We start from the raw sequence: 27,040 nt of genomic DNA, 5'->3' as shown, positions 1-27,040 counted from the left end.
TGCACATTTCAATCCAAATGTTCGTACGCTTCTCAACAACAGATTCGGTGACCGATGGATTGGTAGAGGCGGACCAATTCCGTAGCCTCCACGCTCTCCTGACCTCAACCCTCTTGACTTTCATTTATGGAGGCATTTGAAAGCTCTTGTCTACGCAACCCAGGTACCAAATGTAGAGACTCTTCGTGCTCGTATTGTGGACAGCTGTGATACAATATGCCATTCTCCAGGGTTGCATCAGCGCATCAAGGATTCCATGCAATGGAAGGTGGGTGCATGTATCCCCGCTAACGGAGGACATTTTGAACATTTCCTGTAACAAAGTGAAGTCACGCTGGCACGTTCTGTTGCTGTGTGTTTCCATTCCATGATTAATGTGATTTGAAGAAAAGTAATAAAATGAGCTCTAACATGGAAAGTAAGTGTTTCTGGACACATGGCCATATAACATATTTCCTTCTTTGTGTGTGAGGAATGTTTCCTGAAAGTTTGGCCGTACCTTTTTGTAACACCATATATATATATATATATATATATATATATATATATATATATATATATATATATATATATATGCGGCAATAAAAACTATACGAGCAGTGATAGAAATACACCGTTTGTTGCAATATGCTTGGGACAACAGTACATTTTCAGGCGGACAAACTTTAGAAATTACAGTAGTTACAAATTTCAACAACAGATGGCGCTGCAAGTGATGTGAAAGATATAGAAGACAACGCAGTCTGTGGGTGCGCCATTCTGTACGTCGTCTTTCTGCTGTAAGTGTGTGCTGTTCACAACGTGCAAGTGTGCTGTGGACAACATGGTTTATTCCTTAGAACAGAGGATTTTTCTGGTGTTGGAATTCCACCGTCTAGAACACAGTGTTGTTGCAACAAGACGAAGTTTTCAACGGAGGTTTAATGTAACCAAAGGACTGAAAAGCGATACAATAAAGGATCTGTTTGCAAAATTTCAACAGACAGGGAACGTGACGGATGAACGTGCTGCGTACGGCAACCACAGAGGGCAACGCGCAGCTAGTGCAGCAGGTGATCCAACAGCGGCCTCAGGTTTCCATTCGCCGTGTTGCAGCTGCGGTCCAAATGACGCCAACGTCCACGTATCGTCTCATGCGCCAGAGTTTACAACTCTATCCATACAAAGTTCAAATGCGGCAACCCCTCAGCGCCGCTACCATTGCTGCACGAGAGACATTCGCTAACCTTATAGTGCACAGGATTGATGACGGGGATATGCATGTGGGCAGCATTTGGTTCACTGACGAAGCTTATTTTTACCTGGACGGCTTCGTCAATAAACAGAACTGGCGCATATGGGGAACCGAAAAGCCCCATGTTGCAGTCCCATCGTCCCTGCATCCTCAAAAAGTACTGGTCTGGGCCGCCATTTTTTCCAAAGGAATCATTGGCCCATTTTTCAGATCCGAAACGATTACTGCATCATGCTATCTGGACATTCTTCGTGAATTTGTGGCGGTACAAACTGCCTTAGACGGCACTGCGAACACCTCGTGGTTTATGCAAGATGGTGCCCGGCCACATCGCATGGCCGACGTCTTTAATTTCCTGAATGAATATTTCGATGATCGTGTGATTGCTTTGGGCTATCCGAAACATACAAGAGGCGGCGTGGATTGGCCTCCCTATTCGCCAGACATGAACCCCTGTGACTTCTTTCTGTGGGGACACTTGAAAGACCAGGTGTACCGCCAGAATCCAGAAACAATTGAACAGCTGAAGCAGTACACCTCATCTGCATGTGAAGCCATTCAGCCAGACACGTTGTCAAAGGTTTCGAGTAATTTAATTCAGAGACTACGCCATATTATTGCTATGCATGGTGGATATGTGGAAAATATCGTACTATAGAGTTTCCCAGACCGCAGCGCCATCTGTTGTTGAGAATTGTAACTACTGTAATTTCGAAAGTTTGTCTGCCTGAAAATGTACTGTTGTCCCAAGCGTATTGCAACAAACGGTGTATTTCTATTGCTGCTCGTTTAGTTTGTATTGCCGTTTCAAATATACCGGTCATTTTTGAAACACCCTTTATATATATATATATATATATATATATATATATATATATATATATATATATATATATATCAATGGGGTGCAAAGATTGTCACCTTACTGTAAATGTTCTGAAATGTAAAACTGTGCACTTAATGAAACGAAAAAATGTAGTGTGCTATGGCTACATTATCAATGAGTCGCCATTGGGATCGGCCACCTCATACAAATACCTGTGTGTAACACTTTGTAGGGATATTAAATGGAATGATCACAAATTCTCAGTCGTGTGTAAATCTGGTGGTTAACGTCAGCTTGTGGGTAGAATAATGAGGAAACGCAATCAGTCTACAACGGAGATTGCTTACAAATCACTTGTGTGACCCATTCCAGAATATTGCTGAATATTGGGATCATACCAAGCACGACTGACAGGGGATATTGAACGTATAAAGAGAGGGGCAGAATGAATGGAGACAGGTTTGTTTGATGCATGGAAGAGCGTCACAGGGATGCTGAAGGAATTGAATTGGCAGACTGTTGAAGATATGCATAAGCCATCCCGAGAAAGCCTACTTACTAAGTTTCAATAAGTGACTTTAAATGATGATTATAGGAATATATTACATGCCCCTACATATTGCTCATATAGGAATTGTGAGGACGAGATTAGTTTAATTACAGGACGCACAGAGCCATTTAAACAGACACTCTTCCTGCACTCCGATCATGACTAAATAGGAAGAAACCTTAATATCTGGTACAGTTCGGTGTACCCTTCGCCATGCACTTCACTGTGTTTTGCAGAGTATAGATGTAGATGCAAATGTAGAACACTGCCTGTAGCTTTGATAATGGCCTCAATTCGGTGAGGGCGAGAGCCCACAACTTCCTTTACTTACGCCATATCCAGCTGAGGCTACTCATTCACGACCAAATCCCACAGAGCTACCAAATTGCGGGTATGTCGATTACTGTGTTTCGCTTACTCTTCAGAATGAGATTAAGGTCCAGTGATTTAATAGGCCAGTTGATGTGTGGTAGAGTGCGTGAGTGCTCATTAGACCAGGTACATAAGCGTTCAGAACTGTAACGATTGCTGTTGTCATCTTAGAAGATGGGAGTGTCCAAAGCAAACACATCATGAAGATATAGAAAAAGAACACCACTTGGCGACTGAGAATGATTAAATAAACATTGTGGTTCAAGGAAAGCTCTGATGTTTCCAAATGGGTAGCTGTTTATTTTAACTTCCTATTATATTTTCTTTGTCCACACTTGGCTTTAAATCATCATGGAAGATCTTACACAATGCCTCTGGGAATATTGACTCTGTGTCATTTGGCAGGTGCCACATAGTCAACATATTTCAGGTGCCTGGATGTCGAACATAATACTTAACCTTGTTGAGGAGTTTCATAGTGGATATCTGAATCTGTTACCTGAGCAGTAGCATGTCAAGTTCACGGTGGAGGTTCTTGATCGGGGCCCAACGAGGTGCATGGAGCATGGTCCGACAGCACGGATTCTGGACTACCTGGAGGAGGTGTAAGTTTGAGGAACAAACACTGCCCCATATTGGACGTCAGATAAATCGCTTTCTGCCCGCTTTACGACAACGACTGCACTGTTTTCCGCGTTCCCCCGACGAGCTTTATATACTTCCCGTGCTAGTGCTGCCACCTGCCATACGCGAGTAGTTACTGCACGTTGACGTCGAACATACACTATGTGATCAAAAGTATCCGGACACCTGGCTGAAAATTACTTGCGTGTTCGTGGCCCCCTCCATCGGTCATGCAGGAATTCTATATGGTGTTGGCCCACCCTTAGCCTTGATGACAGCTTCCACCCTCGCAGGCATACGTTATATCAGGTGCTGGAAGGTTTCTTGGGGAATGGCAGCCCATTCTTCACGGATTGTTGCACTGAGGAGAGGTATCGATGTCGGTCGTGAGGCCTGGCACGAAGTCGGCGTTCCAAAACATCCGAAAGGTGTTCTATAGGATTCAGGTCAGGACTCTGTGCAGGCTAGTCCATTACAGGAATGTTATTGTCGTGTAACCACTCCGACACAGGCCGTGCATTATGAACAGGTGCTCGATCGTGTTGAAAGTTGCAATTGCAATCCCCGAATTGTTCTCTAACAGTGGGAAGCAAGAAGATGCTTAAAACATCAATGTAGGCCAGTGCTGTGATAGTGCCACGCAAAACAACAAGGAGTGCAAGCCCCTCCACGAAAAACACGACCACGCCCTATCACCACCGCCTCTGAATTTTACTGTTGACACTACACATCCTGGCAGATGACGTTCACCGGGCATTCGCCATACTCACACCCTGCCATCGGATCGCCACATTGTGTACTGTGATTCGTCACTCCACACAACGTTTTTCCACAGTTCAGTCGTCCATTGTTTATGCTCCTTACACCATACCAGGCGTCGTTTGACATTTACCGACGTGATGTGTCGCTTATTACCAGCCGCTCGACCAAGAATTCCAAGTTTTCTCATCTTCCGCCTAACTGTCATAGTACTTGCAGTGGATCCTGATGCAGTTTGGAATTCTTGTGTGGTGGTCAGGATAGATGTCTGCCTATTACATATTACCACCCTCTTCAACTGTCGGCGGTCTCTGTCAGTCAACAGATTGGACCGGCCTGTACGGTTTTGTGCTGTACATGTCCCTTCACACGAGAAACAGTAGACCTAGAGATGTTTATGAGTGCGGAAATCTCGCATACGGACGTAGGACACAAGTGACACCCAATCACCTGACCATGGTCGAAGTCCGTGAGTTCCGCAGAGCGCTCCATTCTGCTCTCTCAAGATGTCTAATGGCTACTGAGGTCGCTCATACGGAGTACCTGGCAGTAGGTGGCAGCACATTGCATATAATATGAAAAACGTATGTTTTTTGGGATGTCCGGATACTTTGGATCACATATTGTAGACAGCGGTCACATTAATGTGACTGGACCACGTAGATTCAAATACTCGGAACTACGGACGGTATTCACCGAGAAAAACCTTTGTAAATCCAACAGAAGAAGTTAAGTATTTGTCTTGCCAGGTTGGGGTACATGAAAATAAATGTTTATGAATTTTGTCCCTGCACCTGTATGTCTTTGTGTTTGCAGTCTAAATATCGACCTCTTATCTGATCCCTATAACTGCAAACACAATAAAATTGCTCATGTAAAGACGTTGCATACTGTCTGTGTCGATACTCCATTCCTACTTGTTTTCAAAAGCCAGTACGCAGCTTTGTCACATTCTCCTCCGTAATTCGTAGATAGCTGACACATGGTTTATCGACGTAGATAAAGATGTTCGAAATTCTCAGAAAAATAGGTATACGATATGGGGAAAGGTGGGTAATGTATAACATGAACACGAACCACGAAGGAACTGCTCGGATTAAGAAGCAGATAATGCTAGGATGCTGTGTCTCTCACCTATTGTCAAACTTTACATCAGCGAAGTAATTATAGAAATTAAAGAAAAGGCTCAGGCGGAGGATCAAAATTCAAAGCGAATGAACGTCAATGATAAGATTCGCTTATGATCTCACATCTGTACCCCGCAAGCCACTTTCCATTGTGTGGCAGGGGCTACTTTGTGTACCTCTGTCAATCCCCCCTCCCCTGCCCACCTCCCTTTCCTGTTCCAGTCGCCAACAGTTCGCCGGAAGATCGACTGCCGGTAAGCCTCAGTGTGGCTCGAATCTCTCTAATTTTATCGTTTCGCAAGATATTCATAGGAGGAAGCAATACATTTGTTGACTCTTCTAGGAACGTACACACACCAAAAAAGTTTTGCATCACCCCCGTTACGAGAGTTCAGAAATTGGAATAAAGATCAACATACACATCATTTCCGCCCTTTTAATTGCTCATGCAAACCACACATTGCATGCTGTACCGCCATACAGCGAGACCTTCAGAGGTGGTGGTCCAGATTGCTGTACACACCGTTACCTCTAATACCCAGTAGCACGTCCTCTTGCACTGATGCATGCCTGTATTCGTCGTGGCATACTATCAACAATTTCATCAAGGCACTGTTGGTCCAGACTGTCCCACTCCTCAACGGCGACTCGGCGTAGCTCCCTCAGAGTGGTTGGAGGTCACGTCGTCCATAAACAGCGCTTTTCAATCTAACCCAGGCATGTTTATAAGGTTCATGTCTGGAGAACATGCTGGCCACTCTAGTCGAGCGGTGTCGTTATCCTGAAGGAAGACATTCACAAGATGTGCACGAAGGGGGTGCGAATTGTCGTTCACGAAGACGAATGCCTCGCCAATATGCTGCCGACATGGTTGCACTATCGGACGGAGGATTGCATTCACGTATATCGTACAGCCATTACGGCGCCTTCCATGACCACCAGCGGCGTACGTCGGCCCCACATAATGCCACCCCAAAACAGTAGGGAACCTCCACCTTGCAGCACTCGCTGGACAGTGTGTCTAAGGTGATCAGCCTGATCTGGTTGCCTCCAAACACGTTTCCGACGATTGTCTGTTTTAAGGCATATGCGACATTCATCGATGCAGAGAATGTGATGTCAATCCTGAGCGGTCCATTCGACATGTTGCTGGGACCATCTGTACCGCGCTGCATGGTGTCGTGGTTGCAAAGATGGACCTCGCCATGGACATCGGGAGTGAAGTTGCGCATCACGCAGCCTGTTGCGCATAGTTTGAGTCGTAACACGACGTCCTGTGGCTGCACGAAATGCATTCTTCAACATGGTGGCGCTGCTGTCAGGGTTCCTCCGAGCCATAATTCGTAGGTAGCGGTCATTCACTGCAGTAGTAACCCTTGGGCAGCGTGAGCGAGGGATATCATCGACAGTTCCTGTTTCTCTGTATCTCCTCCATGTCCGAACAACATCTCTTTGGTTCACTCCGAGACGCCTGGACACTTCCCTTGTTGAGAGCCCTTCCCGGCACAAAGTAACAATGCGGACGCGATCGAACCGCGGTATTGGCCGTCTAGGCATGGTTGAACTACAGACAACACGAGCCGTGTACCTTCTTCCTGCTGGAATGACTGGAACTGTTTTTTTATCTGATCGTTCCGTTTCGAATCGCTCCGTACGCAAAATCCTAGATATTTTATGGGTGTAACTGCTTCCAGTAATTGTTGTACAGTCGTGTAAACGTAGAATAAATGGTCTTCCTGTCTATGCATTCGCAATACCTTACATTTTAAACTGTGGGCCAGTTGCCAATCTCTGCTGCAAGTGTCGACCATCTGAGGGCAAGAATTTTCTAGCTTCGCGACTCCTATTTATACAACAGCATCTTTCGTGGAAGTCACATGAAACTTCTGGCGTTATCTATTAGGTCATTTACATATATTGTGAAAAGTAATGGGCCTATAAAACTTTCTCGGAGCATACCAGAAGTTACTTTTACGCCTGAAGACCTCTTTGTGTTCAGAATGACACCTGTGTTTTGTTTGCTAGAAACTCTTCGATTCAGTCACACAGCTTGTCTGATATTCTGTAGGCGACAGTGCGGAACTATACTGAATGAATTTCCAGTGGGCAAGGAACAGGGCATCTACAGTATCTGGGCGTCTGTATCTACTGCTTTCTGGATCTTGTGGACGAACAGAGCGTGCTGGATTTCACTAGATCGTTGTTTCTGGAACTCATGAATATTCTAAAGGGAAAAGAATATAGACTGAGAGTAAATTCAAGAAAGACAAAAGTAGAGAGGAGTAGCTGAAATGAGGTCAGCGATGAACTTTAAACCTCAAAATTCGGGACGGCGTTGTAGACGAAGTGAAGGAATTCTCTCACCCCAGAAGCAAAATAAAGTATGGCGGACTAAACAAGGTCATAAATGTAGACCAGCAAAGGCGAAGAGGGCATTCCTCGCTAAAAGAAGTTCACTAGTATGAAATATAGGCCTAAATTCTACGAAGAAATTTCTGAGAAAGTGCGTATGGGGAACAGCATTGTGTGGAACTGAATCACTGTCTGCTAGAAAGCGGAAGAGGAGAGAATGGCAGCGTTTGGGATGTGGCGTTAAAAACGATATAGCAAATTAACTGGTAAACACCGACTAGAAGAAGGGACAAAATGACAGGATAAGTGTTAAGACACCAAAAATAGCTTCCATGTTGCCAGTGGGTACTGTAGTCGGCAGTCTATGGGATGATAGAGATTGGAAAATGTCCGATACATAATCGATGACGTTGGTTGTAATTGCTGCTCTCAGATGAAGAGGTTTGCACAGGAGACAAAGATAGAGCAGGTCGCATCAAACCAAGTCAGAAGACTGACTTAAAAAAAAGAAGATATTGTTGATCTACGATGACCACTACTACTCAGATCTTCAATGGTTATTTGGGTGACTCTTAGTTGTTAAATATTCAAATTGCGTTACTGTGTTGCACAGTTCAGCGAGCAACTTCCTGTACTGACAATGCTTCTTGCCTTAAAGCGATAATGCATGCCTTAAAACGATAATGCATGCGCTGCACTGTCTAAACCTGTAATGAGTCTACGAGCCACATTAATAGACCGAATAGAGCACACAAGCTGTATTGTTTCGTTCACAATTGGAGACATAGTGCGCTCTATGTAGCTGGACTGGGTGTTGTGTGATGTCCTTGGGTTAGTTAGGTTTAAGTAGTTCTAAGTTCTAGGGGACTGATGACCATGGATGTTAAGTCCCATAGTGCTCAGAGCCATTTGAACCATTTTTTATGCACAGTTGCACTTTTACTTCTATTGCACAGGTGGCTGTACATGGCGATCTCCTGCGATATTAAGAATATTGAGAAAGAAATTTCTGATCAAAACAAAACACAGACTGAGCGAGTTCAGGGAGTGACTCAAAATGTATTACAAGCAGTTTAATTTTTAGACTAGTCTTTTCCCTGTGGCTCTGACTGCGTATACATTTGAAACACATGTTGAACACACATCCTCTTCTCCCTCTCTCTGTGCCCACATCTTCCTCCCTCTGTCTGTCCATGTCACTCACCCACCTTCATTTGTAAACTCCTCCTCGCCACTTTGTCTGTCTCTTCATGTCCTCCTCCTCCTCTCTTTGTCCATCCCCTGCCTCTGACCATATCTTCTTCCCCTCCCCCCTCTCTGTTCATATCCATCTCCCCCTCTCCTTTTCTTCTCCACCTCCCCCTCTTCCTTTTCAACCTGCCGACCACCACTCTACACCTTTCACTTGCCTCACACAGCTCCCCCTCCACCCCTCTCTCTGTCCAGTTCTTCCTCCCAAGTTCAATAAAGCATATCAATACTTTTCCCACAACATGCCTGTGATGCAGGATAGGCTACATATCACGGCCTTCAAAGTCATTTTCTTGTTGGTGATGTGCAGGGCGCCATGCCAAGCAGGTCAATAAAGCAATCTGATATTAGTCTAACACAACATGTCTGTCATGCAGGAGAGCCAGCATGTCAAGGCCTAGGAAACTGCTTCTTTCCCCTGACATGTAGGCTGCCGTGCAATGCAAGTTGATTTCCCAAACAACACACCTGTTGTGCAGGGCATCCTATACTCGAAGGGCTGAAAAACATTTTTTTGCCCATATCTCCACTCCTATTGGAGCTAGGAGGCTATAAACTCCAGAGTTGAAAGTCATGATGCCTGCTGTTTCTGTGAGAAATTTGCTTGAAATCGATCCAGGGGTTTGGGAGAAGATGCTGAACATTTACAAATACACGTTGCTTTATACAGGGTGGGACAAATAAGTGGCCTGGATGAATGGATACAATTGGATGTGAATGTGTGCATATAACTAAACCTCGTGACCCATAGACCATGTGTATGTCCACCATATGATCCACATGTGTTCACAGCATAGTGCGGGCTGTGTCAATGTGAGTGGAGTGGTCCAAACGGGATTATGGAAATCGCAGTGGAGCAGCAGGTGTATATTATGGAAACTTACATGACAACAAAGTCGTGGAAACGGTGTGGTCAGTTGTCTGCAAAGACGTTCAATGGTGTAAAAGTGCTAGTAAAGAGTGCCATGCAACACTTAGTCCGAAAATGGCGTCAGAGAAGATCTGTTTTGAACAAGTCAAACAAATATTCCGAAACGTGCCCAAGCACGAGAAAATGTGGCTGAAGTTCACTATAAAATGCTTCAGAGTCCTACCAAATCAACCTGACGCCTGCCATAAGAGACTGGCACATCACTTCGACCATGTGGAGGAATAATGCACCTGGGCGTGCAGTTTGGTTGCGGCCCTAGCTGGCCACCCAGGTCACCTGATCTGTCAGTGTGCAATTACTTTGTATGGGGAGCCCTGAAGTCTAAGGTGTATCGCAGCAACTCTAATAATCTTCAAGAACTGCAGCAGAACATTTCGGATGAGAGTTTAGCAATTTCAGGTGTCCAGCTTCGAGCTGCCTTCAGAAACTTGCTGAACAGAGCCCAGAAGTGCTAAGGGGTGCACGGTGGTCACTTTCAACATCTACTATAGTTAGGTTAATGCTGTATTTCCTTTCCTTTGCTGTGTTTCCTTGTACTCTCGAATTCTATTCTCCAGGCCACTTTTATTTGCCCCACCCTGTACAAAACAGTTGTACAATACGAGAGTTCATTCATAAAGTTTTAATTATCACCTCAAAAAAATTTTTTTGCTTGAGTTCAGATACGTGTCTGCAGTCCTGGTACAAATTAAAACCCACATGCCACAGTACCACAGTGCACCGCTAGAGGAACTGAAACCAAATGGTAAATTGGACTATCCAGCGATTATTCGTTTTCTGTATTTGAAGGGAAACAACACTCCAGTAAAGTATGCAGAGTTCCTGGAAGTGTACAGCAACAACGCGCCATCCCATGACACAGTGGTTAGGTGACGCAGATGCCTCCATTGTGAGTAGACAAGTCTAAATAATAAAAAACAGAGTGGCAGACCAGCCCTATGTGAAGAATCAGGAAAAGTAACACAAGTGTGAGGCTCTGGAGCTCGAAGACGAGCATACCACAATCGAAACAAAAGTGTGAAAATCAGTCATCGATCAGTTTTCAACGCCTAGGACGACACTTTGAATATGACGAAAGCCGTTTCCAACTTTATTCTACGTTGTTGGCATCCGTTTACAACTTCTTCACATATCAAAAATTTGAGTTGGACTAGGACTCGAACCTGGGACGTTTCCCATTCACGAGTTAGTACTTACCAACTGAGCTGCCCAAGCACGACACACGATTCGTCCTCACAGCCTTACTTCTACCAGTACCTGATCTCCTGGTGGAAGTAAAGCTGTGAGGAGGGGTTATGAGTTGTGCTTGGGTTGCTCAGTTGCCAGCAAGAGCCAAAGGTCTCGGGTTCGAGTCAAAGTCCGGCACACACTCGTAATCTACCAGAAACTTTGAGATCAGCAGACACTTCACTGCAGATTGAAAATTCCCTCTGGAAACCATTTAAAAACCAGCTGATCCGAGACTGAAATGGAAATGTCAGCTGTGCCAGGTTGTGACGTACCAAGTCTCACCCAAGTATGAAGATCGCTGACATGCGTCACTACTGAGTATAATTGTTGTTACAGTCAATCAACTATATACTGATATCGAACTTCCATTCCTCGCCTGCCATCCTGTCTTAGCTAGATTGTCTGTATAGTGCTTTTTTTTCCAAGCTGGTGCACTCACCGCTCGCTGTTCTTACACCCTTGCATAAGACTGGCACACGTCACAAGATAAATTTCTTTGATTTACGCAGTTTGAAGACTAACATCATTGTATTGTGTATGGTCTTAGAACATTGCAAAGGAGAACTTCATCAACTCTGTTAATAAATCGTACAGTTCAGAACATCTCTTTTAACGAATGCAGCTATCAGCGCAGCGCGAGGACCTGTGCATCCACACGCCATCTCTCTCCACCACTTCGCAGGACTCCACAGGAGACACACCTCCACAATCACTGACTCGCAAAAGGCTTGCCAGCCCTGCAAATTGCAGCATCATAGGTTCCAATTGCAGCAACTTATGTTTCAAGGTCAAACCAAACGACTTCATTGGCCGCTTATCACCATGTTTAAGTGTCTGTTGTACCAGTATGACTCCGAGGGAAAGAAGCAAAAGAGCAAAGTGGCATTGGAAGACGAAAGTAGCCTCAGTGGACCAAAGTGGTATTGGAAGCCTAATGGAGCATCGGGCATAGTAATGCTAAGTGTTTTTTTTTTTTTTTTTGGAAGGGGGGGGGGGTGCTAACAGATTATGCTCGTAAGGAGGAAAAAATAAGAGGAGCATATGACCGAAAACTGTTGAGTACTAGGTTATGGGACCTTGTCAAGAAATAGCGATGCTGAAAGCTGTCCAAGGGATATTTTCATTACACGACAAGCCGCAGTTCATCCTCCACAGAACACAGTTACACTTGCTGGTCCTTTGGGCTGTAAAACGTTGCCCTAACGCCCCCTCCTCCCCCCCCCCCCCCCATGGCACCTAGTGAGTTCATGTTTCGTTCCATGAAGAAATCATAGCGTGGCAGACATTTCAAGCAGGACAACTGTAAGGCGGCAAGATTTTGCCACCATGCGCGAATAACTACGACAACGTATAATTCATATTGACTTAGACAGGATAGCAGTTTGGGTGGCTTTATCAAATTATTAATCATTTATTGGTTGACACTGGATAGCGTCATACTGACATTCCTGTAGAGATGCACGCTTGGAAAGTAATTTCGCACTGGTTCTGATAGCAAGGGGTAGTCGAGTGCCTCCGCAGCCTTCGAAAGAGTGAAACGTCCCCTTAGAAAAATTTATACAAGACTGAGCTTAAACTGACACACAATATTTTTAGCGCAACGCAATCTGACTTCCAAAAATCCCTACGAAAGAATGGCCCTGACTAACATTAACCTATATGTTTCACAAATCACATACCTCACAAAAATCTTCGTTACTCGAACTACTGCAATACAGCGAGCGCCACTACCGCCAGCTAACTACACTCCTGGAAATTGAAATAAGAACACCGTGAATTCATTGTCCCAGGAAGGGGAAACTTTATTGACACATTCCTGGGGTCAGATACATCACATGATCACACTGACAGAACCACAGGCACATAGACATAGGCAACAGAGCATGCACAATGTCGGCACTAGTACAGTGTATATCCACCTTTCGCAGCAATGTAGGCTGCTATTCTCCCATGGAGACGATCGTAGGGATGCTGGATGTAGTCCTGTGGAACGGCTTGCCATGCCATTTCCACCTGGCGCCTCAGTTGGACCAGCGTTCGTGCTGGACGTGCAAACCGCGTGAGACGACGCTTCATCCAGTCCCAAGCATGCTCAATGGGGGACAGATCCGGAGATCTTGCTGGCCAGCGTAGTTGACTTACACCTTCTAGAGCACGTTGGGTGGCACAGGATACATGCGGACGTGCATTGTCCTGTTGGAACAGCAAGTTCCCTTGCCGGTCTAGGAATGGTAGAACGATGGGTTCGATGACGGTTTGGATGTACCGTGAACTATTCAGTGTCCCCTCGACGATCACCAGAGGTGTACGGCCAGTGTAGGAGATCGCTCCCCACACCATGATGCCGGGTGTTGGCCCTGTGTGCCTCGGTCGTATGCAGTCCTGATTGTGGCGCTCACCTGCACGGCGCCAAACACGCATACGACCATCATTGGCACCAAGGCAGAAGCGACTCTCATCGCTGAAGACGACACGTCTCCGTTCGTCCCTCCATTCACGCCTGTCGCGACACCACTGGAGGCGGGCTGCACGATGTTGGGGCGTGAGCGGAAGACGGCCTAACGGTGTGCGGGACCGTAGCCCAGCTTCATGGAGACGGTTGCGAATGGTCCTCGCCGATACCCCAGGAGCAACAGTGTCCCTAATTTGCTGGGAAGTGGCGGTGCGGTCCCCTACGGCACTGCGTAGGATCCTACGGTCTTGGCGTGCATCCGTGCGTCGCTGCGGTCCGGTCCCAGGTCGACGGGCACGTGCACCTTCCGCCGACCACTGGCGACAACATCGATGTACTGTGGAGACCTCACGCCCCACGTGTTGAGCAATTCGGCGGTACGTCCACCCGGCCTCCCGCATGCCCACTATACGCCCTCGCTCAAAGTCCGTCAACTGCACATACGGTTCACGTCCACGCTGTCGCGGCATGCTACCAGTGTTAAAGACTGCGATGGAGCTCCGTATGCCACGGCAAACTGGCTGACACTGACGGCGGCGGTGCACAAATGCTGCGCAGCTAGCGCCATTCGACGGCCAACACCGCGATTCCTGGTGTGTCCGCTGTGCCGTGCGTGTGATCATTGCTTGTACAGCCCTCTCGTAGTGTCCGGAGCAAGTATGGTGGGTCTGACACACCGGTGTCAATGTGTTCTTTTTTCCATTTCCAGGAGTGTAAAAGATTTCATGACACCAATTCTTACAAATTTCAAAACTCCGCCATCTCTCTCCCCACGTCCACCACTGCTGGCGGCTCACCTTCAACTGCGCAACGCTACGCGCTGTTAGCATCCAGCTGCCTCTGCTCAACACTACAATGGCAGGCAACAATGCAAACTAAACACACACTGCGCACAGCACAGCCAGTGATTTTTCATACCGAGCGCTAAGCGACGTTACCAATAAGAAAACCTAAACAGCCTACTTACAAGAGAAACGGGCTGAGGGAGACAGCGTTTGACGTAGGGCAGTTTTTATGGCTTTGAAAAGAATAGAACGACTGGAGTATTTACTGTCTAGGCCTCGCCCCGTCGAGAAGCCGGTAGAACAGGCTCCCTGTGGTAGCCAGCCCGTGTCGTTGCTAAAGAGTATCAGGAGTAAGGCGATGGCTGAAAGCTTAAGATCACGGAGATAACATCGTACAAGCGTTACCACTAGCCTTTCTAGCATGAAGGAATGTGCGGGGGATGTCTGCTGCAGATGTGAGCTAACAGCCACGGAAATTCTCACACGAAATACCAAGCCTTTTTCCTACCACAAAGCGGAAACGAATCTTATTGGCTGAATTTGGTCATACAAGGAGTTAGAGAATGTTCTAGAAGATTTTTCCAGACTGAGTAGGAGTTGAAGGCGGTTGGCAGACAGCTTCATAACTCGTAGGGGGTGGAACCATTTTGTTTGTAACGGGCGTGCTGATAGACCATATGGAGAGTGCACGCTAAGGATGTGATGTTTGCTCTACACTGGAGCATGCCGTGTCGCAGAGAGGTATTCTGGTGAGTCTCGATAGGACACACACCGCTGGAGAGCGTTTTTGAGACATTACTGGCAAGAAGTCAGTGAATAGTCTCACTATTAGATGCCATAAAGGGTTGAGTTGGCCAGTAGGAGCGGAATCATTAGTTTCTCTGTAAGCAGGGAAGCGAATCTGAGCTTTTTTGTGGAGACTGAGGCTTTACGAAGTGCTTCTTTACGACCGCACGCTTGAGTCAAGTTTCTGCTTCTGGCTTATGAAATAACAGAATTCTTGATTCGTGTCCGGCATTGTAGTGAAGTAGTTTATGACCCTAGGAGTCTGCGGACGCTATTTCACACCTTCTGTGTAATCAGAATTTATAGCTAAACCGCGGATTTCACCGGCACAACGGCCTGCCGTACTGAGCAGATCGACGCTGCAGCACTGAATTCGCTGATATATGCACCACGGTTCGACACATACGGAGGTTTTAACAGTAAATGTGTGAAGTTTCATTTGTTTGCTCTATAAGCCCTTTACTGTCAATGCCAGTCGGTTATCTTCTTAACTTCGCTGCTAATCAGTATTAACCACTTAGTGGGGCGCGATTTCGAGTTAAGTCATAGATGTTATGCTGGTCTCAAATTTAGTTTATGAGTAGGTGTTAAAAGTTCTGTGTCAATATCTGTTGAAATCGCATTTTTAATGTTTTTTTTTATAAAAAGTATCTTCATGGTAGGAATGTTGATATTTTTAAAAATATCGGTAAATCGAAATATCGTCATTTAAAAAAAATATCATTATCGATCCCCGGTAAGATGAGAAAAAGTATCGATATATCAACAGAAAAGATATCGACGTACTAGCCTATAAAAATATCGGCTGCACATTCTAAATATCTCGCCGGTTTTCGAAGCTGTAAACTAATGTATTGATTTATTATTAGATATTCGGTTCGTCAACAAGCTAGCAGCCTATTTATCTCCTTTAGAGCGAGAACTGAAAGGCTGAAAGAAAACTGATGCACGTTCATTCTTGGCGATAACCAGTTTGCTAACAATGGCAACTGCATATAATTGTTACAATAAAAGCTATCCGATGGATCTGTCGTTTGGATTCGTCACATAGCGGATTTGTCCGGAACACTTCATTTCGACTTCCCTGTTTTTTCATTCCTGCAAACTCCAGGGAACTAGCAGCTGTAGTGTCAAAATTAAGTACTCAAATTAAACGTTGTTTCTGTTAGTAGTTCCGATTACGTCAACATTTTCCCCTCACGCGTCTCCACCCACCAAAAAGGTCAATCTTGTCATTGAAGGGTGATTTCAGCAACTGTTACTGAAGAATTCCAATGTGAAGAAATAGCACACTAGTTGCGTTAAAACTGTTTTTTTAACTCAAATGGTGTGGTATTTCTTCTCATAGAAAATATTGCACAAACATGGCGTAAAGACGATTTTCAAACCGACAAGGAAAATCAAAGAGTGTCTTAGATCGGTAAAGGAAAAAAGGAACCAACTTGCAATGTCGGGAACAAACCGTATACCGTGCACATGCGGAAAAGTTTATGTGGGAATGACTGGACGATCGATCAACACCAAGGACATAAGCGACATTGCAGGTTGGGGAAAGTGGAGAATTCGGCCGTGGCAGAGCACGCATGGATGAGACCGACCACGTAATAAAATTCGCCGACACGGAAGTTCTGGCTGTAGAGAAGCACTATCACACCCGCTTGTTCAGAGAAGCTGTAGAAATACAAAAACACGCGAACAGTTTCAACAAGAAAGAGGAAAGCCTTAAGGTAAACGGATCCTGGCTTCCCGTACTACAGCGAACGACCGTCGCAGGTAGCAAGAGGAGAACCGCACCGGAAATGACCGCAGAGCTCTGCTCCAGTTCACCACCGGCAATGGAGGGTGAAGCCTTGACAATGCCAGCCACTCGTGCTGGCGAAACGTCAAAATTCATTAGATGAACGTCGGCCGAAGAACCCGATACAGAAGCCAATAGGCAGTTTGTCAACAAGTGGCCACGAAAGCCTTAACAATTTTGAATCGAAATTCTCCTTTGCGTCACCTGTATTTGCTTCACACAATCAAAGACTGGGGGTGATGAAGGCTCAAAAAGTAGTAAGACTCCTTCACACAGTGAAAGTAAAATTATGTTCTACTACAGTTCCAAAACAACAATTTCAAATATTTACCGAAAACTGCGGAGAAACATAAAATTAAATAAAAATATCGGCACTGAATATCGCCCATTTTGATTGCAATATATCAGCGAATAAAAACGATGCACCCATATATCGATATCTTATGGAAAAAGAATCGATATATCGATAACTTGACAACAGCGCTGCTTCGTAGTACCCAATTGTTCGGTTTTCCCTAGCTCAGATTACAATAATCACAACTTGGGGAACTTATTCACGTGCTATCTCCTGTTGCATGTTGTCAATGGCAGGGCTAATTAAATTCCCTTTGAGGCGTGAGCATTCCATTGCGAACACAAGATCGACAACCATCGCACCTACACACGCCATACGTACAAGCACACCGCCTGGAGTAGCATTGGACAACGAAGTATTTTTCGAAATGGAAAGCTCCTTGAACAGCCGAAGTGCGCGCTGCTGCCATCAAGGTCTCCACCAAGTGATCCATTTCCGGAAAAAAATGTGTCGCGTTGAAGGTGATTATATAGAGAGTTCCGTGGTTTCAGCCCGATTTTTCCGATGTGATATCTAAAACTTCTGCAAAATACTAATACGAATTCTTTACAGACGAGTGGAAAAATTGGTAGAAGCCGACTTCGGGGAAGATCAGTTTGGATTCCGTAGAAAAGTTGTAACACGTGAGGCAATACTGACCCGACGACTTATATTAGAAAATAGATTAAGGATTACAGGGAGCGAAAGGCTATGGCAGTTATAAGAGTCGAGGGGCATGAAAGGGAAGCAGTGGTTGGGAAGGGAGTGAGACAGGATTGTAGCCTCTCCCCGATGTCTTTCAACGTGTATATTGAGCAAGCAGGAAAGGAAACAAAAGAAAAATTCGGAGTAGGTATTAAAATCCATGGAGAAGAAATAAAAACTTTGAGGTTCGCCGATGACATTGTAATTTTGTCAGAGACAGCAAAGGACTTGGCAGAGTAGTTGAATGGAATGGATAGTGTCTTGAAAGGAGGATATAAGATGAACATTAACAAAAGCAAAACGAGGATAATGGAATTTAGTCGAATTAAGTCGGGTGATGCAGAGGGAATGAGATTAGGAAATGAGACACTTAAAGTAGTAAAGGAGTTTTGCTATTTGGGGATCACAATAACTGATGATGGTCGAAGTAGAGAGGATATAAAATGTAGACTGGCAATGGCAAGGAAAGCGTTTCTGAAGAAGAGAAATTTGTTAACATCGAGTATAGATTTAAGTGTCAGGAAGTGTTTTCTTAAAGTATTTGTATGGAGTGTAGCCATGTATGGAAGTGAAACAAGGAGAATAACTAGTTTAGACAACAAGAGAATAGAAGCTTTCGAAATGTGGTGCTACAGAAGAATGCTGGAGATTAGATGGGTAGATCACATAACTAATGAGGATGTACTGAACAGAATTGGGGAGAAGAGGAGTTTGTGGCACAACTTGACTAGAAGAAGGGACCGGTTGGTAGGACATGTTCTGAGGCATCAAGGGATCACCAATTTAGTATTGGAGGGCAACATGGAAGGTAAAAATCGTAGAGAGAGACCAAGAGATGAATACACTAAGTAGATTCAAAAGGATGTAGGCTGCAGTAGGTACTGGGAGATGAAGAAGCTTGCACAGGATAGAGTAGCATGGAGAGCTGCATCAAACCAGTCTCAGGACTGAAGCTCACAACAACAACAACAACAATTATAGTATTTTACATAGAGTACGCGAAGGAAGTTGCCCCCCTTCTTGCAGCGGTGTACCGTAGGTCTCTAGAAGAGCGTGGCGTTCCAAAGGATTAGAAAAGGGCACAGGTCATACCCGTTTTCAAGAAGGGACGTCGAACAGATGTGCAGAACTGTAGACCTATATCTCTAACGTCGATCAGTTGTAGAATTTTGGAACACGTATTATGTTCTTGTATAATGACTTTTCTGGAGACTAGAAATCTACTCTGTAGGAATCAGCATGGGTTTCGAAAAAGACGGTTGTGTGAAACCCAGCTCGCGTTATTCGTCCACCAGACTCAGAGGGCCATAGACACGGCTTCCCAGGTAGATGCCGTGTTTCTTGACTTTCGCAAGGCGTTCGATATAGTTCCCCACAGTCGTTTAATGAACAAAGTAAGAGCATATGGACTATCAGACCAATTGTGTGATTGGATTGAAGAGTTCCTAGATACCAGAACGCAGCATGTCATTCTCAATGGAGAGAAGTCTTCCGAAGTAAGAGTGATTTAAGGTGTGCCGCAGGGGAGTGTCGAATGACCGTTGCTATTCACAATATACATAAGTGACCTTGTGGATGACATCGGAAGTTAACTGAGGCTTTTTGCGGATGATGCTGTGGTATACCGAGAGGTTGTAACAATGGAAAATTGTACTGAAATGCAGGAAGATCTGCAGCGAATTGACGCATGGTGCAGGGAATGGCAATTGAATCTCAATGTAGACAAGTGTAATGCGCTGCGAATACATAGAAAGAAAGATCCCATATCATTTAGCTACAATATAGCAGGTCAGCAACTGGAATCAGTTAATGCCATAAATTATCTGGGAGTAGGCATTAGGAGTGGTTTAAAATGGAATGATCATATAAAGTTGATCGTCGGTAAAGCAGATGCCAGACTGAGATTCGTTGGAAGAATCCTAATGAAATGCAATCCGAAAACAAAGGAAGTAGGTTCGCCCATTGCTTGAATACTGCTGAGCAGGATGGGATCCGTACCAGATAGGGTTGATAGAAGAGACAGAGAAGATCCAACGGAGAGCAGCGCCCTCCGTTACAGGATCATTTAATAATCGCGAGGGCGTTACGGAGATGATAGATAAACTCCAGTGGGAGACTCTGCAGGAGAGACGCTCAGTAGCTCGGTACGGGCTTTTGTTGAAGTTTCGAGAACATACCTTCACCGAGAAGTCAAGCAGTATATTGCCTCCTCCTATGTATATCTCGTGAAGAGAGCATGAGGATAAAATCAGAGAGATTAGAGCCAACACAGAGGCATACCGACAGTCTTTCTTTGCTCGATCAATACGAGACTGGAATAGAAGGGAGAACCGATAGAGGTACTCAAGGTACCCTCCGCCACACACCGTAGGTGGCTTGCGGAGTATGTATGTAGATGTAGAACTAAAACTTGACGACTGCCCCTCGTAGTTGGGGCAGTTTGAGCCGATATACGCACTCTTGCTGGAAGGCGCAGGCGTCGGGCAGCGAGGACTTGGCGGAAGAGGCGCGGCGCGCGGCGTCGGACAGCGCCTGCAGCGGCACGCGGCCCGCCGCCATCGGCAGCTTCGCGTCGCCCGCCACCAGCGACACCGCCAGCGGCCGCGTGTCCAGCCGGCACGCCAGCTCCAGCGCCGGCATCGAGAACAGGCATCGCTTGCCGCGACCTGCGCACCACGAACCAGCCTCGTACTGGGGAAGGCTGCAACGTTTACCGGTCGTAACTATGGTGCAAGGCTCTATAACGTTCACAGACTGAGTCTTCTGTCCCTTTCATAATCAACTACTAAATAACACCAAAAGCTAATTCCGGAATATGATCTAAAGGCATCATGTTTAAGCAGCGACGTCACATTTAATGACACTGAAGCACAATAAACTGTACTAAAAACGATGCGTTTTGGGGACATCTTTCACGCAGTGTATCATCAAAACTGTATATTCTCGTAACACGCAAATATAAATATGAAAACCACCAAATACGCCATATTAGCTTCTTAATGTTTTTCAGGTTTGCAATTCCGAACCTGACCTCTTTAATGTTTTTTGTGTACGTTCATTCTGCTGCGTTCATAAGTTCGTACAATAGAAGTCATGTTCCTATGAGGTCATTGGTGCTATGCTGTGATTAGCTAACTGTAGCAAACTGAGCAGACGTCATTCGACTTAAGTGTCTCCAAAGCTCCCGTGCATATTTAGTGGTTTTCATATTTGCACGAGGGGCCTTCAGTAAATAATAGAACACATTTTTTGTCGATGAATTTCGGTAGAGAAATGCAGAATTTGTTGTAGAACGTCGTGGAATACTCCCGCTTTAGTCTCTATAGTTTCATGACGTTCCGACTGATGGCTGCGCTGCACGGACTTCAACTTGGCGTCTATAACGGAGGTGCGTTACGAGCAGGGAGCTGTCATTGAGTTTGGTTGGTTGATTGTTTTGGGGAAGGAGACCAGACAGCGAGGTCATTGGTCTCATCGGATTGGAGAAGGACGGGGAAGGAAGTCGGCCGTGCCCTTTTGAAAGGAACCATCCCGGCATTTGCCTGGAGCGATTTAGGGAAATCACGGAAAACCTAAATCAGGATGGCTGGACGCGGGATTGAACCGTCGTCCTCCCTAATGCGAGTCCAGTGTCTAACCACTGCGCCACCTCGCTCGATGTGTCACTGAGTTTCTTTTGGCGGAAAACCAGAGCAACGCAGATATTCATAGACGCTTCCATAATGTCTACGAAGATCTGGCAGTGAACAAAACCCTGGGGAATCGTTGGGCGAAGCGTGTCATCATCGCAACTAGGTCGCGCAAACATGTCCGATCACCCGCGTGGCGGCCGACGGCACACAGCTGTGTCTCCTGCATTGCTGGAACGTCCAGACACTCTCATTTGACGTGGCAGATGGATCACAATCACACATCTCGCTGCACAACTGCTCTTCTCTGTTGCCAGTGCTTACAAACTCGTCCACCAGTTGACGTACACAGCAGTGTGTGCCCATTGAGTTCCTCGACACCTAACAAATGGCCATAAAAGCCAACAGAGGACCACCTGCGCAGAATTGCTTCCGCCTTACGAGGCTGATCGTGGCAATTTTTTGTCGAACATCGGCACAGGCGACGAAATACGGGTTCATCACTTTGAAACGCAAAAAAAAGGCAATCCATGGAATGGTGCCACACCACCTCTCCTCCGAAGGGAAAAGTTTAAAGGTGCACCCTCAGCTGATAAAGTCATGGCTATGGTCTTCTGGGATACTGAGAGAGTTACTCTGTCTGATGTCCTCCTCCATAGCTCTGAAGAGGATCGTGGCATCCTCAGGAAACTGAAGAAACGACTTCAGCGTGTTCGTCGCCACAAAAATGCAAACGAACTTCCCGTTGTCCAAGACAACGCAGGGCCTCACACAGGTCTGCGCATCAGAGAGGAATTCGCAAAAATTCATTGGCGTGTTCGTCCTTATCCACCCTACAGCCTGCATCTCACATCTTCCGAGTTCCATCTGTTTCATCCAATGAAGGATGCACTCCGCGGGTAGCAGTATATCGATCATCGGGAGGTTATTGATACAACAAGACGTTGGCTCCGGCGTCGACCGGTAGAGGGGCTCCATGCTGGCAAACAAGCTCTCCCAGTAGGGTGTCGTATGGCCGTCGGACTGAAAACAGATTATGATGAAAAACAGTGTTTAACAGTCACAAGTGTGGGTAATAATGCTGCGCACTGGATTCTGAATAAAATCAATCTGTCTTCAGAAAAAAATATGTTGCATTAATTGTTACAGTCCTTTCTTACTTGCGTATCATGAATATATGCAATTTAAGTGAGAAATTGCCTTAAATATCTCTCAAAAACGCGCCATTTTTGATATGGTTTGTTGTGCTAAACTGTCGGGAAATGTGGTATCATTGGCTAAAGATGTAACCAATTAGTATGTTCCTGTTTTCAGGCTCACACTGTGGTTCATTTACTCGCAAGAAAATAAAACTCAGAATAACTCAGGCACAATACATTCACAAACAGAAACTTGCTAATAACATACTTTATCCCGCAAACGCCGTCAGCAAGCAACGAAAGGTAACGAAACATGTTTTGCACCCACATTTCCTGTATCATTCGCGAAACTCTCCCTAGGTGGTGACACTTGTGTTGCCATATGGTAGTGCACTATAGCGAGACATTTTAAAACTTGTCATACATCGTGTGATTTTTTAGGTTTTCCCGATGCAGAAAAATTCCGAACGTTTGTGGGTACTCCGACTGGTGTAGTCGTCCAGAAAGTGGTTCAAAAGTAGCATGCCCGTCCTACGATCGATAGAATTTGCAAATGCCAGAAACAAAAGTGTTTTAACATTTAACATAAATATTATTACTACACACGAAAATATAATATGAATACACAGAGACAGGGATTCGGGGGTGAGTGTTCAGCAGCTCTGTTGATTCCCTTTGGATGTTAGCAGCGGAATATGAGAATCATGTGACGCTCTCAGACTACACAAACTGTGCCTTCTGGAAACCATAAAGCCTTCTGGAAATCCATAACAGCTATACTCCGTAGGAGCCAAGCCCCCAGAGCTGTACAACAGCTTAAAAAAAGAAAAAAATGTGGTAAGGACTATGGAACCAAACTGTGGAGGTCATCGGTCCCTACGCTTAACCACTACTTAATCTAAGTTAACCTTTCTTAAGCTAAAGACAACACACACACACCCATGCACGCGAGAGGACTCGAACCTGTGACATGGGAGTTACGTGAACCGTGACAAGATGCCCCAAACCGCGCGGCAACAGCATTTGAAGACAAAGCCTTTAGATAACACTTTTTCAAAAATTAACCGACATCAGCAGTTCCAGAAAAGCTGAGTGTCTTTATTTAAAGCCCCGTGGGAAATATTCTAAGCGCCTTGATAATTTAAATTCCGAAATACAGGGTGTCCACAATGAGACTCCAACATTTTAATATCCTTCAGATGGTGGACCTGTGAATCTTGAAGGGGCAGACAGAGCAACTCAAGAAGTTTGTGGTGTGCAAATTTGATACGCCAAGTGGCCGTAGTGAAGCTGCAATCAATTGTTTTAGCAAACTGGAGGATATGAAGAAGCGTGCACAAGTGGTCTGGTGGTATGCAGAGACAAAATCGGCGACCCAAGTGCAAAGAAACTTTCGTCGAGTTTACAACAAAGCGCCCCCGTCGTTTACTATAAAGAAGTGGTGTGATCAGTTTTTGGCTACTGGGAGTGTTGCGAAAGGGCATGGCGGTGGTAAGACTGGAATCAGCGAACATCATGTGGAACAAGTGCGGCCGTCATTCGAGCAAAGTCCACAGAAGTCAGTGCGACAGGCAGCACGAAAACTTCGTATGAAACGTTCAACAGCGCATAAAGTGCTTCATCAGCGATTACGTTTGTACGCATATAAAGTGCAGGTTGTGCAAGAAATTAAGCCCGATGATCGACCAAAGAGAGAAGAATTTGCATGTGTCATGTTAGATCGCATTGCCGCAGACGAGACATTTTTATCAAGCGTGATACTGACTAGGTAACTTTTCACGTGTCAGGGGCTGTCAATCGTCACAATGTGCGCATCTGGGGGTCCGAAAATCCACATGCACCTAGGGAACACATGCGCGACAGACCGAAAGTTAATGTGTGGTGTGGTTTGATGATAAATCGCATTGTTGGGCCGTTTTTCTTTCAGGAGCCGACTGTGGATGGAGCCATCTACCTGGACATGTTGGAACAATTTGCCGTGCCACAGATAACAGACCTGCAGCCAAATGTGATGTTTCAAAAGGACGGTGCACCACCGCATTGCTGCCTTGATGTCCGAAAATTTTTAAATGACATTCTCGCAACGATGGATTGGTCATGGAGGTCCAGTTCCTTGGTCGCCACGTTCGCCCGACATAATCCCCCTCGATTTTTTCTTGTGGGGTTATGTGAAAGACCGGGTATACGCTACACCAGTAAAGGACCTGCAAGACTTGAAACAGCGCATAAAAATTGTTATCAACTTCGTCACAGAACACATGCTCCGCAACACATGGCATGAAATCGATTATAGACTTGACATTCTTCGCGCTATCCGTGAAGCCCATGTTCAAGTGTACTGAACCGTCCACCTGTGTATGAAAACTTGATGAGCTGCTGTATGATTTCCCTGTATTTGTTCGTCAATAAATTGTGTTTCCTGTTAGATTTTATGAGTTCAAATGTTGGAGTCTCATTGTGGACACCCTGTATATTACTGAAAAGTATACTTCAATTTTTTGTGTGACTTCTCCTCCTCAGAGTCTTTAACTAAGAGCTGCGCTTGTTCCAGTAAAATACTCATAAAATGAACAGAGGTCTGCAACTGTTTAGGCAAGCCACGTGCTCTTCACTGCAATGTGAAATAGAGAGAAGACAAAACAGATTCGTATGGGTCTGCGGAAGTGACGGACTCACAGCTAAGTGCTAGGCGGGAATGGCCATACAGTACTCACTGGACGGTGCTCATTTGGGCATAGGGTGTTGTATCATAGAGCGTCCAAGAGCGGTCCTCTTTCCTTAAAGTGGCCACGAACGGTCAATATTACAGCGCAACAATGTTGTTCAACATTATTAAGTTTCCCCTTGACTGATGCATAAAAATGTCTAATATTTAGTGTGCTTCCAAATTCTGGACGATCAAGACACTGCTGTTGTGGTCATTGTTCTCCTTCCTTTCAAGCAGAAGGAAAAAGGTGGATAAACATTGAGATAAAGAACGACAAAAATTCACTAATGAAAACTTATTGAGAAAATTAAGTTTCAAAGAAATTTATGATTGTTATTAGATTTATCACACACTGAATCTTTCTTTATAGCTGTAAAGTACCGCTGTCTGTATTTGGTGATCAACATCTCGTAAGTCATTCTTAATTTTCGGGGTTCTACATTCATCTACCCTAACATCTAATGACGTGGAAAATAATTCTAATATGAATGATTTTTCTTATTGTTCTGAACCATTTTTAGTAGATAAACACAACAGCAAACACAAAGGAGCCGAGAGACTGTTCTTCAATGACGCACCTGAGCGACTGGCAAGGATCATTATCTGTACTACCCACAGGCAGCACACTACGAGTATTCTCGTTTCAGGCGAATGCCGGGATGGTTCCTTTGAAAGGGCGCAGCCGACTTCCTTCCCAATCCTTCCCTAACCCGAGCTTGCGCTCCGTCTCTAATGATCTCGTTGTCGACGGGACGTTAAACACTAACCACCACCACCACCACTACCAGTATTCTCGTGTAGCGCAATATATTTGAAAAGTTCCACATCTGTTTAGTATTAGTGCACAACGTGTCAACATAATCCACACACGTTCAATGTTATTGCACTACAGACTGTATTGGGCAATAACATTGACCGTCTAGAAGCCGCTTTGCTCATTAGGCGTTGTGAGGTAGCAAACCACCTTGTTTCCTTAGCCACGTGTTCGGTCACTAGCACATAGAGAGTAATAGAACCGTTTGCAACAGAGTCGCATGGAAGGCGATTAGTGGGCAATGAGTACCTGTCACGTGACTTCACCATGAGTGCACAGTCCTCTAATATGAAGACCCACAATTTAGTACGTAGGGCCATCTTTGACATCCAAACAGTGGTATCTTCATTGTGATCAATGGGATTTTATACCTTTATTTCCGAGTGAACTGTTCTAATATCTTGAGAGAAGTGAATGGTAACCAGCCCTTTTATGTAGGACAGACTACATCAGAGTACATACAACCGAAATATTGTTGAATAAAAGTAATCGTCCTCTGTCTAAGTTATAAAACAATGGGTCGTTATGGAAGTTATTATTTTATACAGATTTAAAGAAACATGCACCTAACTTGAATTAAAATTAGAAGGAGAAAATAAGCTACTGTCTGCTGTGTACATTCATATTAAATCATT

At 45.1% G+C, this 27,040-nt stretch overlaps 1 protein-coding gene across 2 annotated transcripts in view; it reads right to left on the bottom strand.

Moving 5' to 3' along the window:
• The window catches only part of LOC126338779 (uncharacterized), a 224,180-nt gene that overhangs the window by 151,723 nt on the left and 45,417 nt on the right, over positions 1-27,040 (bottom strand). For both annotated transcript variants that reach the window (XM_050001582.1, XM_050001583.1), the window contains exon 2: positions 20,575-20,782. In XM_050001582.1, coding sequence (XP_049857539.1) covers positions 20,575-20,782 — 208 coding nt within the window. The remainder of the gene's footprint in view (positions 1-20,574; positions 20,783-27,040) is intronic.

The sequence above is a fragment of the Schistocerca gregaria genome, chromosome 1, assembly GCF_023897955.1.
Source record: "Schistocerca gregaria isolate iqSchGreg1 chromosome 1, iqSchGreg1.2, whole genome shotgun sequence".
Taxonomy (NCBI): domain Eukaryota; kingdom Metazoa; phylum Arthropoda; class Insecta; order Orthoptera; family Acrididae; genus Schistocerca; species Schistocerca gregaria.
This window is presented reverse-complemented; position numbering and strand designations above follow the sequence as displayed.